The 13,292-nt window shown below is 36.0% G+C and overlaps 1 protein-coding gene across 15 annotated transcripts in view; it reads left to right on the top strand.

Annotated features, from left to right (window-relative positions):
• tnika (TRAF2 and NCK interacting kinase a) overlaps positions 1-13,292 on the top strand; it is a 94,635-nt gene that overhangs the window by 50,038 nt on the left and 31,305 nt on the right. For all 15 annotated transcript variants that reach the window (XM_038292362.1, XM_038292355.1, XM_038292365.1 and 12 more), the window contains exons 3-10: positions 1,397-1,453; positions 2,271-2,396; positions 6,247-6,357; positions 8,119-8,209; positions 8,533-8,663; positions 8,837-8,891; positions 10,907-10,985; positions 11,110-11,285. In XM_038292362.1, coding sequence (XP_038148290.1) covers positions 1,397-1,453; positions 2,271-2,396; positions 6,247-6,357; positions 8,119-8,209; positions 8,533-8,663; positions 8,837-8,891; positions 10,907-10,985; positions 11,110-11,285 — 826 coding nt within the window. The remainder of the gene's footprint in view (positions 1-1,396; positions 1,454-2,270; positions 2,397-6,246; positions 6,358-8,118; positions 8,210-8,532; positions 8,664-8,836; positions 8,892-10,906; positions 10,986-11,109; positions 11,286-13,292) is intronic.

Raw genomic sequence — 13,292 nt, 5'->3', positions numbered from 1 at the left:
TTGCAATGTGAGGTGAAAAATGACCATATTAATAAAACCCAAACTTTCTTTTGGAGGTAAACCAGCAGGTTTCAGATTTGAGCTATTGAACAGGAGCTTTAACTTATTGGACAAAAGGGAATTTAGGTCCCTTATACTTTCATTTTCTTTTTTATTTTACATTAGTATCTTTGTATTGACCAAAGTACAAGCTAGTTGATTCTATTGTGGCCCTCAGTATGCAACTATTTATAAAAAGGTTGAGTGAAAAACATTAACAATGCATAGCAAGGTTTTAAAAAGACATGGTTCTTAAAGCTATAACATTTTCCAACAGACCATTCCTACAGTAAAGTCCTTTAAGAAGCTTGTTAAAAGTACTTAAGTGGGAACAGATTTTCTTAACTGCAGGATTTGCCTCTTACCCATGCTACTGCACACTGCAGGACAGCTGGCCTAAAAAATTTTTTACTATAAAATTACTTTGTTTTAGGGAAAATTTTATTGGAATATGTTAAAAAATTTTCAGCCTGGAAAACAGGTGAAGCCACAGTTTTACAACAAAAGAAGTGCCTCCCATTGCTCCTGAGGCTTTTTTTAAATGAACTTGGTTAGCTATGTGTGGCCTAACTGAAGCTTGACTGATGGAGCACATAGCCAGACTTCAAAAATGCATAATATTCTATCCAAGTATAAGTTGAAATTTAATTAATTAATGGTGCATTCCATGCTGTAGGGATAAAGCGGCTCTCGTCGGCTCAATACCCAACTTTGGGATCTTTATGCATGTCATCCCACTTTATCTTTGCCTATTTTCCTGTCTAATTGTTGCAAGAAAGACCTCTGATACTAGTACTGAATTAGTACTGAATTCGTTTTAAAGAGTAATCTTTAGTCTTTCTTTCAATATCCAAACAATGTTAATATCACATTTATCACGGTTTTGTTATAGTAATTTTCTAGTACCTAATACACAGAACATTATACTTAAAAAAAAAAAAAACATTCTGCTATTTATAAAATAGGAGAAGTACAATATACTGATATTAGCTGGTTTGGATCCTTCAGTCAGCTGCAACAGACATTCCACTCATGATTAATCAGTTGTAATTTAAAAACAATGTAGTATATCATGCTTTATTATGTTATAAATGTTATTTTATTCTGTTCTGTTCTGAACTACTTATTTTAAAATTGAAAATAAGACCAGGTAAAAAAAAAAAAAAAAAACTAAGACTACAATGACAATTGAGCTTTTTGAAATACATTTTCAATGTTTATCCTAAAGTGCAACATTTCTTTGTTTATTATAAATCGGGAATCATTCAAACCGAACTGTTTATCCTCTTTTTTGCTTTATCTGCCCATCCGCTTTCCTACATTTAAATTCTTTACCTTATTTAATTATTTCTTCCAGGGTCGCCATATCAGGACGGGGCAGTTGGCAGCCATCAAGGTCATGGATGTTGCTACGGTAAGATACACACACAGACACGTGTACCCACACATACACACTCCTACATATCCATGCTTAGTAAATCCATCTGAAAGTTTTATATTAAAGTCAGCCGTGTCATCTAATTAAGAGCGATGAGTCACGGCTGATGCGTGTGTGTGATGTGGAGGAGACTAAACGAGGACAGGCCCATTGCCATGGTAACATCAGTTGAAATGATTAGGAGGAGACTCTGGTTTCAGGCGGGTCTATACAGCAGGAGGAAACCTCTGCTATTTTTAGACATCCTCACACCCCACACATCCCTGTCAGCACTCAGCTGCTGGCAAAATAATGAAAGGTGCAGGAAGTAACTATTGTGACATCTTATTAATTATGCCAACAGAAACTTAGATCAACATATGATGAATGCATTCTTTTAATAAAAAAAAAAACACAACCATTTGTTATAAATCTAGACAAAAGACAACACACACATTTAAAAAAAATACATTTTATAAACTTAAAAATATGCTATAAATATTTTAACTAATTAGCCACCATCAGGACTTGTTTCAAGCAACAGCTCCTGGCACTGTGACAGAATCCCCCCTGGAAGTGTAAGTAATTAAAGAGTAATGTTGTTAGAGTGGATAATTGAGAACCCAGCTGTGCACTTTGCAACATTCAGTTTTATTTTATTTTTTTTATTTATTTTCCTTTGATCTCCAATAGATGTGGAAGGCTAATTTAAGATCAGCTTGTTTCATTTGCTTTATCAACCTCCTATAATGTGTGTATGGGGACAGAAAATAAGGTAAAAATGTAAAGCCTGGTTGTATTTTTCTTATTACAGGATGAGGAGGAAGAGATCAAATCTGAAATCAACATGCTGAAGAAGTACAGCAACCACAGGAACATTGCCACTTACTTTGGAGTGTTCATCAAGAAACAACCTCCTGGCATCGATGACCAGCTTTGGGTAGGACTTCGTTTTTGATGTGATGATTTGACTGTAGGATCTGGTTGAACTGTAAAGTGCCTTGAGATGACATGTGTTGTGAATTGGGGCTATATAAATAAACTGAATTGAAATTGAATTGAATGATGTATTTATAATCACTATTTTTCTAAATGTCTTTGTATTTCTGGTCAAGCTGGCTTAAAATTATTACAATAAGGTTATTTAATATATTTTCTTAAACTGAAAATAGCAGAGAAACCCATCCTTTAAATCACGTGCCGTACACTTCGTTTAAAAAAATCCCACATACAAGCAGTTTTTTACAAAACCAAAAGTGTATGTTGTATACTCCTTTTTCCCCACGTAGACAATAATCATCAATAATTGGATTTCAGGAAGACAAAGCATACAGACAAATTTTTTTTGGATAGTTTTTAGACATGATTGAATTTTTATCAAGTACATTACAGGGTCTGTAGTTAATCGCATTTTAATTGAAAGCCATATCGACCAAATAAACCAACTGCAATTTTCGCTCCTCAATTATTGAATAAATAACCATATAAACACAGCAGCACATATAGATTTTGTATTTAATTTATTATTTCAACAATTAGATTGGTTTAAAGTTATTCCTTTAGCTTTATTTAAAAACCCCTGATATTTTATGCAACTTCTTTGAAAAGCTACTTCTATAGAAGTGTTAAAAGGTCATGAACATTAATCATTGCACAGTTACATTATTACCTGTAAGAGTTTTACATTTGCCGTAAACAGAAGATAAGGTCCCATTTATGATACAGACAGAACTGTCACAGCTAAGCTCTGGTTAAAGCCTTGCTTAAAAATTGCTATTGAATGTGAAGCATTTAGTGCAATTAAAACATTTGCCATTGAGGCTACTGTTTTTCATTAAGCCAGTTACTCATAATCCATGATGGTGGAGATTCTTAGTCATCCAGGTCATAGTCATTCCAAAAAGTTAAAGTTAAAATACAAACCGCTGGACTTTGGTTTCCAAGTTTGAAAATGTTTCCATTCCCATCCAGGAAGCTTTCTCAATTCAAAATGTCTGGATTAGCATTAAGTTCAAAGCTTCTATAGAGTAGCCCAACAAAAGCCTTGTAATGGCTCAGAAAACATGCATATTGAAATTGGAAAACCAGCTCCACCCCTTGATAATGGGAGCTGTTGAGGTAGTTATTGGCCTTCAATACCCAATACTGAACCATTCCTCTGAAGAGGCAGTTGTTAAGAGCCATTGTTGGCCTGGCTGACCTGGCAAGATAGCTGTGATTTTTAAAATCAGAAAAAAAGCTAATGGACCCCCTCCATTTCCACTGAAATAAATTGTGTACAAGTTAAAGGTTCTGATTGTCTTAGAATAATATACAAATTTTCATCACTCACCCCAACAAATACAAGTGAGTCTTTGAATGTTTCTACAGTATGTTTCTATTCCTTCCTTCCTTCCTTCCTTCCTTCCTTCCTTCCTTCCTTCCTTCCTTCCTTCCTTCCTTCCTTCCTTCCTTCCTTCCTTCCTTCCTTCCTTCCTTCCTTCCTTCCTTCCTTCCTTCCTTCCTTCCTTCCTTCCTTCCTTCCTTCCATTTCCTGTCATGCTTATCCCTGCTCTTGTTTTAAGAGCTGCTGGGCCCTACCTCCGGCTAACACTGGGCTTAGGTGGGGTATACCCTTGACGGGTCGCCAGTCTTTCACAGGGCAACACAGCGGAAAGACAGGACAAACAACTATTCACGCACACACAAAAGAGAATTTAGAGAAGCCAATTATCCTAACAGTCATGCTTTTGGGCTGTGGGAGGAAGCCCAAAGTACCTGGAGAAAAACCCAGGTGTGCACAGGGAGAACATGCAAACCCATGCAGAAAGACCCTGGGCCAGGAATCGAACCCAGAACCTTCTTGCTGCAAGACAGCAGCGCTTCCCACCGTGCCACTTATGTCCTTATTTATATTTATTTATTATCACAGCTATAAACATGATCTATTAAGTAGCTTTTCTTAATAAGGTCCGAATGTATTTTCTCACTACAGTGTTAGCCCAAATGCAACAACAGACAAATAAGTTCATATTAAAGGAGGCAAAAGTCCTCCCTGTATATTTCTCTACCTGTACTAACATCTTCCATTTTCAATTATAGCATTCACAAGTGTGTGTAAGTGTTGGTTTTACATGTAGGTGTGATCTGTTTATACCTGAGTGAGTGTGTTGCTTTTGTGTCTTGGTAAAAGCCCATTGACTGGGCAAGAGCGGGTTTGCAGCCTCACACCAACTGCTTCTCCTCCTCTAAAGAGAGAGCTGATAAGAGGGGGTCTTAAAGCAGAGCCAGAACTCACAGGCTGAACTCTGGTTCACCAGTCTCCATGGATGCAGTGCAGAGATGAAATCACAGAAAGTGAAAGGGGTACATGTTTGAGTCCTTCTTAGGATAGAGTGATATAATACCCCTATAAAATTGCTTTAGCTCCTTTTTTATATTTTTAGTTTCAAATATAAATTTACAATACCAATGTTTCATGAATTAAACAGTTTTATTTACTAAATGTCATTTAATATAGTTACTTTAGCCAACATGAACTTCTTATACACACTGCCTCTTGTATATTACTGTAGTCAGCCTATCAACCTGGGTGGCTAGCTTGCAGTCAGATGTTTGTAACTTGCTGTATTTTTTTTTTAAAGCTTAAGTTAGTAAAATTCACTTTACTTGATCAATTCTCCTTTTGTTAGTTTCTACCCAGCTCTGGGTTTTTATTTTGCAAGTTGAAATCTTTCCCAACATTAAGCATCTAACCCTCACTGCACAGCAACAGGTAGGGGACAGGCAGAGATAAATTATTCTTTCCTCAGTGGAGCTGTAGGTCGTTGCAGTCACTCTTTCCCTCGACCACTAATTTAAAGAACTTAACGATGATATAAAAAGTAGAACTTTTAAAAAATCAGTTTTTTTTTATTCCTTGATTACTCAAACCTCCATTACAAAACAGGCTTTTGATGTTTGCGTTAGGGTTAGTAACGCCGCATTACTATATCTGAGTTTATAAGTCCACTCTGTTTATGCATGTAGTTTATTTTAGCCTCATGGAGTTTGCAGAGAAGCAAGATGTTCAGAAGTGTTTTTTTTTTCAATCAGACACACAGCATGTGAGCTGTGTTGAATGAAACCATTAGCAAAAGTACAGAATGGCCAAATAAGGATAATAAAAGATCTTTATAGAACGGCACTTAGCGAATTATGACCACCTGTTCATTTTATTCATCCACCAGCTATGGACATATCATTAAGTAATGCTGTAGTGTCATAGTTATGTAAAGGGATGCAGCTGGAACTGTGACAGCCTGAAGAGCCAAGCTTTCTTGCACACTTTGACAAACATAAAACCACCTAGCACGTGTCTGCTCTGTTAGAGAAAACCACAAAAGACCTGTGTGAACATATAAAACATGACAGGTCCAACCACAGCCAGTCAGGTTATTTATCAAGCTTGAAATGTCTTATCAACAGCTTGCATCTGTTTATTCAACATGATATATTTCCAATGTCAATTGGTAATTGTCAATTCAATGTTTGTCAATGTGTAGCACATTATCACCAAACCTTTTTTATAATGTTGTCATTTTGCAACTAGTATTGTTTCAAGTTAATAAAAGGAAATTGTTTTCATTATATTTCTGCTAAAATATGTGAATAGAAGTGATTTTATGTTCCTTGGTTTTGGCCTCCCCTAAAGATTCTTTACAGATGTGATCTGGGACAATTCTAGAAAAAACATTGTTTGTTTTGTCTTCTTCTGTGGAGCAAACATATGAAAAAAAAAAAAACACATTGCTTTGTGTGTTTACTTGTAGTTGGTTATGGAGTTCTGTGGCGCTGGCTCGGTGACAGACTTGATCAAGAACACCAAAGGAAACTCGCTGAAAGAGGACTGGAATGCTTACATCTGCAGAGAGATCCTCAGGGTGAGCTCCGAGATCCAAATCACATCATATTGTTTTTTTCTGAGTTATAAACAAGCACCTTTCTCTACCTTGGGAAGAATCAGTGTTATTTTATAATGTAGTTGTTCTCAAATTTCAGTCACTGCCAAGCACTCTATCATATCTCTGGTAACATGAACTCTAAGGAAATTGTTCATTATCTCCTATATCTTATCAAAGGTCTTATCACTAAGGCTTCATATGTAGTGCACTGGGGTGCATTGGTGACAAATGTTCCATCAGCTGTTATCATATCCTGCATCCACTGCCACTGATGCTTTTTGCTTCCTGTAGGCTTGTGTGAAAGTCTTCAAATCCCTTGAAGTTGTTTTCAAATTTGACCAAAGTAAAGTAGCAGATCATTTTAAAGTTGCAGAAAAATTTCTTTCAGCATTTTTTTTACTATTAGAATTTGGAACGAGTTTGAGTAATATTTAAATGCACAAAGAATCAAAAAGACAAACAACATATGAGGGCATGAAAACATAAACAAATAAAATACATGTTGACCATGCATTTTATTTTAATTTATTATTTTTTTTGACAGGGACATTGTACATTAAAAAGCATTCCTGCAAATGCACTAGAGTTAGCCAAAAGGCTATTTTTCATCTGTTGTCCCTGGAAAGATGTTAAAATTGTCTACTTAAAACCAAACAGTAAGCATTCTAGAATGAAAAATACAAATATAAAAAGAAATAAAAACAGCTATAACTCCTCAAAACTGATTTAAAAATACAGAATAAGTGTTCCCTGACTACAGGGGTTCATGAAATAGAATAAAATATTTTCAGTCATTTGGTCTGCAGGGAAGCATAAAAACAAATTATGCCTCCTTGTGTTTAGTTTATGTCCTCTTATTTGCAACATGGCAATGTGGAAAAAGGTGGTCAGATGAGACCAGACCAGGTGTTTTTGTCCTACCTAAAAAAAATCTTAAGGTGGCAGAAAAACAAACAAACAAACAAAAAGATGTCGATTAACCTTAATCCACCATCTCCTGTTTGAAATATGGTGAAGAAATGCATGTTTATTTGTTTTTTTCCTCAACAATATCAGAATTGGTTGTAAATTTTTTGACAACTTGTGGAGATTTCAGGGCAATTCAGAGTAGAAACATGTTGAAAGCTGCAAAAGACAGAGGCAGAGGTTTGCTCTCCAACAGGACTGTGACCCTTAATTAAATCAAAGCCAAAACAAGACGGTTTTCTTTTTTTATGTACTAGAATATCAAAGTCAAAGCTGCAAAGATGTTTTACCTTAGTTAAGAAACTACAGTAAGACTAAAGAGCTGATGGAAATGTTCTCTGCTAATTTTATGAAGCCTAAATGTATATATTGCCTTCCTCCCACAAATATGCACAACTTTGTGTTTGTTTATCACAAGATCCAACTAAACCACATTGTAGGGGTCATAACATGACAAAAAGGCAAAAATGTTCAAGGTGTGTGAATATTTTGCTAGAAAGGATGACTGAGCCCTTCAAATTTTTCCATCTTTCTACAGTTTATATAAATGTATTTATTTTTCCTTCCTTTGAGACATATTGACACATAATCCTGACACATACACTATTTCTCTTTATAATCACAAGCAGGTCAGAGGTCCTGGTCAGCTGCTCAGTGGCATCACAGAAGCTGCTACTGAAGGACACTTTCCTGTTTAGCTCTGAGCTCTTTCTTGAATGATAATCACAGCTTGGCTCAGTTTCCTGTATGGCTCATATCTGTCTTTGTCTGCAGGGTCTAGCTCATCTCCATCAGCACAAGGTCATACACAGAGACATCAAAGGACAGAACGTGCTGCTGACAGAGAATGCAGAGGTCAAACTAGGTGAGCTAGTCAACCCCTACTTTATAAAACAGCTTTTTGGTATGTGGATATGTGTGGGGGGTGCATGAGGTTTCATGGTTGTGTTATTTAGTGTCTCTTAGTTCTGCTTTTATGCTACCAGCTTAGTGATGTTTGTGGTCGCTGTGCTGCTCAAGATGCAAAATTCTAAAGAAGGGAATCTCTCTGCCTTTTCCCACATGGTTCAGAGAAGGAGTTATTTATTTATCTTTGCACGGTTTATTTTTAGATTTGCTGACATATTGCTGGTTGTGTTCTGCAGAGAGATTTGGAATCTTGTATTGAGTTTGTCTGTGTGTTTGTAGTGGACTTTGGAGTTTCTGCCCAGATGGACAGAACAGTGGGAAAAAGGAATACATTTATTGGGACACCATACTGGATGGCGCCAGAGGTTATTGCCTGTGATGAAAACCCTGAAGCCACCTATGACTGCAAGGTAAATCGTCCAAACTGCACTCCCCTGACACCACTCTGTTTTTTTTTCTAAATACTTTTTGAAATGTGTATTTTACGTAAGGAGTACAATAAAAATAAATAAATAAATAAATAAATAAAAAGAAGAAGAAGAAAGCATTGAGTATTTGAGTATTTCTTCTTGATTCATTGCAGAGTGATTTATGGTCTCTGGGAATCACAGCAATAGAAATGGCTGAGGGAGCACCACGTAAGTATCTGATTAATACCCCTCATGTCTGCTGCTGTTATTTGCTTACAGCTTCAGTAGTTTTTTTGTTTAATCAAGAGGTTAAACATTTTTGTTCAAAAGCATAAAACTATTGATGGAAAAGACTAAGATGTCGGATTTCTGGGATGATGTCTGTTCTATCTGTTTTTTATTTATGATCTCATTCTTAAAGGGCACTCATACACAGGGGTGGATATTGCAGACAGCATTTGCTTAGTGTGGTGAAGATTAGGGATGTCCCAGACATGACATTTTGGCCCCAATAAATAACTTAGTCATTGAAGATAAGATCTGTTTATCTTCACAGTAGATATTCTGCACAAAACAGTTTCTTCCAGGAAAACTTTTTGTTCTAACGATAATAGCAGTATGCAGAGTAGTAGCATGACATAAATGACATCTTCTTTATAGAAGAAAAAACAACAACAATTATTACTCACTTTTCCTCAAATATAAAGGGATTTTTATACATGAACTGCTGTAGTATTATATAAAGTTGTGCTTAAAATATTAAATATCCTCCCATTAAAGAAAATGGACTAGAAATTGTGTGTATGAATTGAATGCAGGGAGGATCTATAGGTTCATAGACAAAAAAGCATGAAATATTATATTTACATCCCACTTTTTAATTTGGGGGGATTAGTGGAAGCTTTGCTACTGTAATGTGTGGATGATGTTCAGTGGGGAAACAAGAGAGTCGCTCTTCTTCCTCTGGGTGCAGGAACAGAGGGGCTCGCTCACTCACTCCTCAAAGAAGACACTAAACTCAGATCAGTGCATGTTTTGTTACTAAAGTCTCCTACAAGACAGGAAGTAGTTGCTAGGTTTTGTTGCTAGTTGTTTAAAAGAAAAAAAAGTCTGAAATGTTGCTAAATATAGCAACAAAGTCACTGATTTGGCAGCACTTTGCTCAGCTGCCTTGATGAACTGATGGCAGTCTGATGCAGGGTTCGTATATTCACGTTATTTCCCTCCTGTTTATGTGCCAATGCGGTTATAAATACGGTGGCCCTAATGTCCAAACACATTAACAAATCTTTGAACACAACTACAAATTCAAAAACACATTATTTGCAAAAGCACAACATTTGCAAAAACATTTTCATGTTTTTTTTCATTTGTAGTTGTGTTTAAAGATTTGTTAATGTCATTTGCACTTCAGATTCAAAATCAATGTCCTGATTTCCATTTTTTAACATTTTAATTTAATAATTTTGAAAACTTTAATTTATTCTACTGGCAGCTAATTTTTTTCTGTCTTTAATGGAAGGTTATGTAAATGTTCAACCACAACTATGTGATTATAATAGAACTTAAAATATGATTTATTTATTATTTGGATTTAGATTCGTAAACCAACACACAGGAAAATATAGAACAGAAGCATGAGCATTTAAGCCACCTTTTTTATAATATACTTCTGTATTTCATACACTCATGATTTACTACGTTTTTAATTACCAAAATCTGTTGGGAATAAATTACTGAATAATTACTTAATTTGGCATACATAATGAGAGAAATTTAAAATATGTATCAGAATGAATATCAAGTTCTTAAGAACATTTAGCTTTTTTTTCATCATTATTTTCAAATATAGTTTTAGTCTTTAGGCAGATTATCTGGAGACCTGGCAGACATGAAATGCTATTAACCATTTGTTGTTACTAGAAACAGTATTTTTTTACACCAGTAATTAAAAAAGGTATTGATTGGGAAATGTCTACTAACAATGCACCTCCTTGTGTATCCTGGCCTAACGTATGCCATTAGTCACATGTTGATGTGATTAGAAATGCTTCGCAGAATTATTTACTCTGCCATTAAAACAGAGTAGAAATGGTCAACTGTCTAAAGTTGAAAAGAAATTTAAAAGTAAATGATGGTATTACATACATAAAGTGTGGAACTACATAAGTTCTTTATTTGATTGAAAGTCTGTAAACAGTTGTGTCATGCTCACTTTCCCTTATATGTAATCCAATTTTTAGCGCTGTGTGATATGCACCCGATGAGAGCACTTTTCCTCATTCCACGTAATCCAGCTCCCAGACTCAAATCAAAGAAGTGGTGAGTATGAATTGTGACATTTACCAAAGCAAATCCATTTACTAGTTTATGCATACAATACAGTTAGCCTTGCTGCTCTAAAAAAGGGGTTTTTACTTACTCTCAGATTTATGTTGGATTTTAGGTCACGGAAGTTCCAGTCATTTATTGAAAGCACTCTGGTGAAGAACCACACCCAGAGGCCCAGCACAGAGCAACTCCTCTCCCATGCCTTTATCGCAGAGCTTCCCAATGAGAGACACCTGCGCATCCAGCTGAAGGACCACATCGACCGCACGAAGAAGAAGAGAGGAGAGAGGGGTGAGGAGAGACTGCTGTTTCAGCTTGGGAATTGATTTTAAGAGGTTTCATAAAGTAGTTAGTGGCTGATAGTGAGAAGAATATTACAGCTTTGTTTGAAAACTGATTGCAGGCATCTTGAGCATAAATGTAAAGGTCATTTGGCTCCTTAAATTATGCATCTGAAACATTATTCTGAATTGATTACACGAGGTCTGATAAAAACGGCCTGTAAAAGATGGGCTAGGTGTAGATTTTTCACAAATGCTTAGATACATTTTTCTTAGCAATTGATAAACTACATATTCTGAAGCTATCAGCAGCCTTTTGACATTATTTCATTCTAGATTTTTGACTGTATTAATTTTAGAACTGGCAGAGTTCTGATAAAAATAAATGAGCGAGCTATAATTTTATTCTGCTTCATTTATTCAAAGTCCAGTTTTGTTGTTTTTTTTCAGAGTCCAAGCCCAAGCTTAGAGACAAAGTAAGGTTTTAAGTAGGGCTGGGCGATATGACCTCAAATCAATATCACTATAAATACCTCGATAACCATAAATGCACGATAAATGCTACGACTCCCCTATCAGAAATAAAGGCATGTGCAGGAAATACAACTAATCTATTTATATTTTATTTTATTGAATAAATCACATTACATATTACTTTTAGTTAGATATTAAACTTCTGTACCCATTTAAGTTTAGACATTGAGCAGCTCATTGAACCGGAAAAAAATGTTACCTCTCTTGCAAATATTTTTTCCCAAAGGTAATGGAGCCTTGTGCACATCTGTGAACTCAACAGCGTGTTTGTGCTGTAGGTGGGGAAGGTTGGATGTGTTACTGTGGCTAGTCCAGACAGTTTTCCAGCAAATTGTATTTTGTGTTCTTTTCTATCTATGGCGTAATTTTGGTGCCACTGAACTGAGTGTTCACTGAGAACAAAGTGCATCGTTTTAACTCGCACACCTTTACTCAAAACAAGTCTGCCAGCTTCATCGCTACTCGTGCACGGCTCCACAGGATTAATTGATGTAATTTAGTTTACAGCTGTGTTAGATGCTTCTTCGCTGCGCGGATACGCCATTCTCTTTGTTTAAGCTTCTGACTGGATAGGTGGAGTCATGTAATTCCCCACTTGCTGCAGTGTCTTAAAGGGGAAAGAAATACCAGCCACCAGTGCACACAGGCAAAACGGGCAGAATTATTCACCGACTTATTTACCAAATTTACCGACATGGGAAAATTTGCGCCGGTTATTGTAGTGAATGATGGTAAATTTGGATTTTAGAAAAATTAGTGGGAAAATCTAAAGACTTTTAGACTTGTGTGCATTACAAAAACATAGAAAAGATTCCAACATGTGCCCATAGTTGTTATTTTTAATCCCAGAGGATATTAAAGTAGATAAGTAGACTGTATAACACAGGATTTTATTCACGTCATTACACCTAAAAAAGAAACCCACTAAGGCAAGTACTTTGCTTAATTTCAACCTGTATTTTGATATGAGATGGACAAAAACCTGCATGGGTAATAGCAAGAAGTATTTTTTATATGTTGCTTCGAATGCCAGTTTTTTTTAGTTTTTTTTTGACAGTCATTCTGCCAGTATGCAGAGGCGTTGCCAAAAGGAAATACATTTCAGGAGGATAATAAACCAAAGCCTGCTGCGTGTTACAAGGTGTTCTTTAGAAGACAATTTATAGTTTTTGATAAAGCTCTCTCATTCTTGGTTTGCTCCAAAAAATAAAAGTGATAGACCTCTTTTAGAAGCTTGCTTGACACAAAGACATCATGATGAGGATAGACAGAACCTCATTGTACTGTAGGGAAAAAAACACCACCTTAACGGATCCAAGGGGGGACATGTCACTGGGAGGCTGTATAAAACCGTCCTGTCACTGTGAAGACAGTACATTTCTGCAGCTTGATCTGTTGATCTGTGTGAGGAAGAGCTTGCCACTTTCTTCAGGCATTATGGCTTTAAATGCCTTTTCACTAAAAGAGCTCTCGAGCTAATGTT

Source organism: Cyprinodon tularosa, unplaced genomic scaffold, assembly GCF_016077235.1.
Source record: "Cyprinodon tularosa strain WSP-4 unplaced genomic scaffold, ASM1607723v1 ctg310, whole genome shotgun sequence".
Taxonomy (NCBI): domain Eukaryota; kingdom Metazoa; phylum Chordata; class Actinopteri; order Cyprinodontiformes; family Cyprinodontidae; genus Cyprinodon; species Cyprinodon tularosa.
This window is presented reverse-complemented; position numbering and strand designations above follow the sequence as displayed.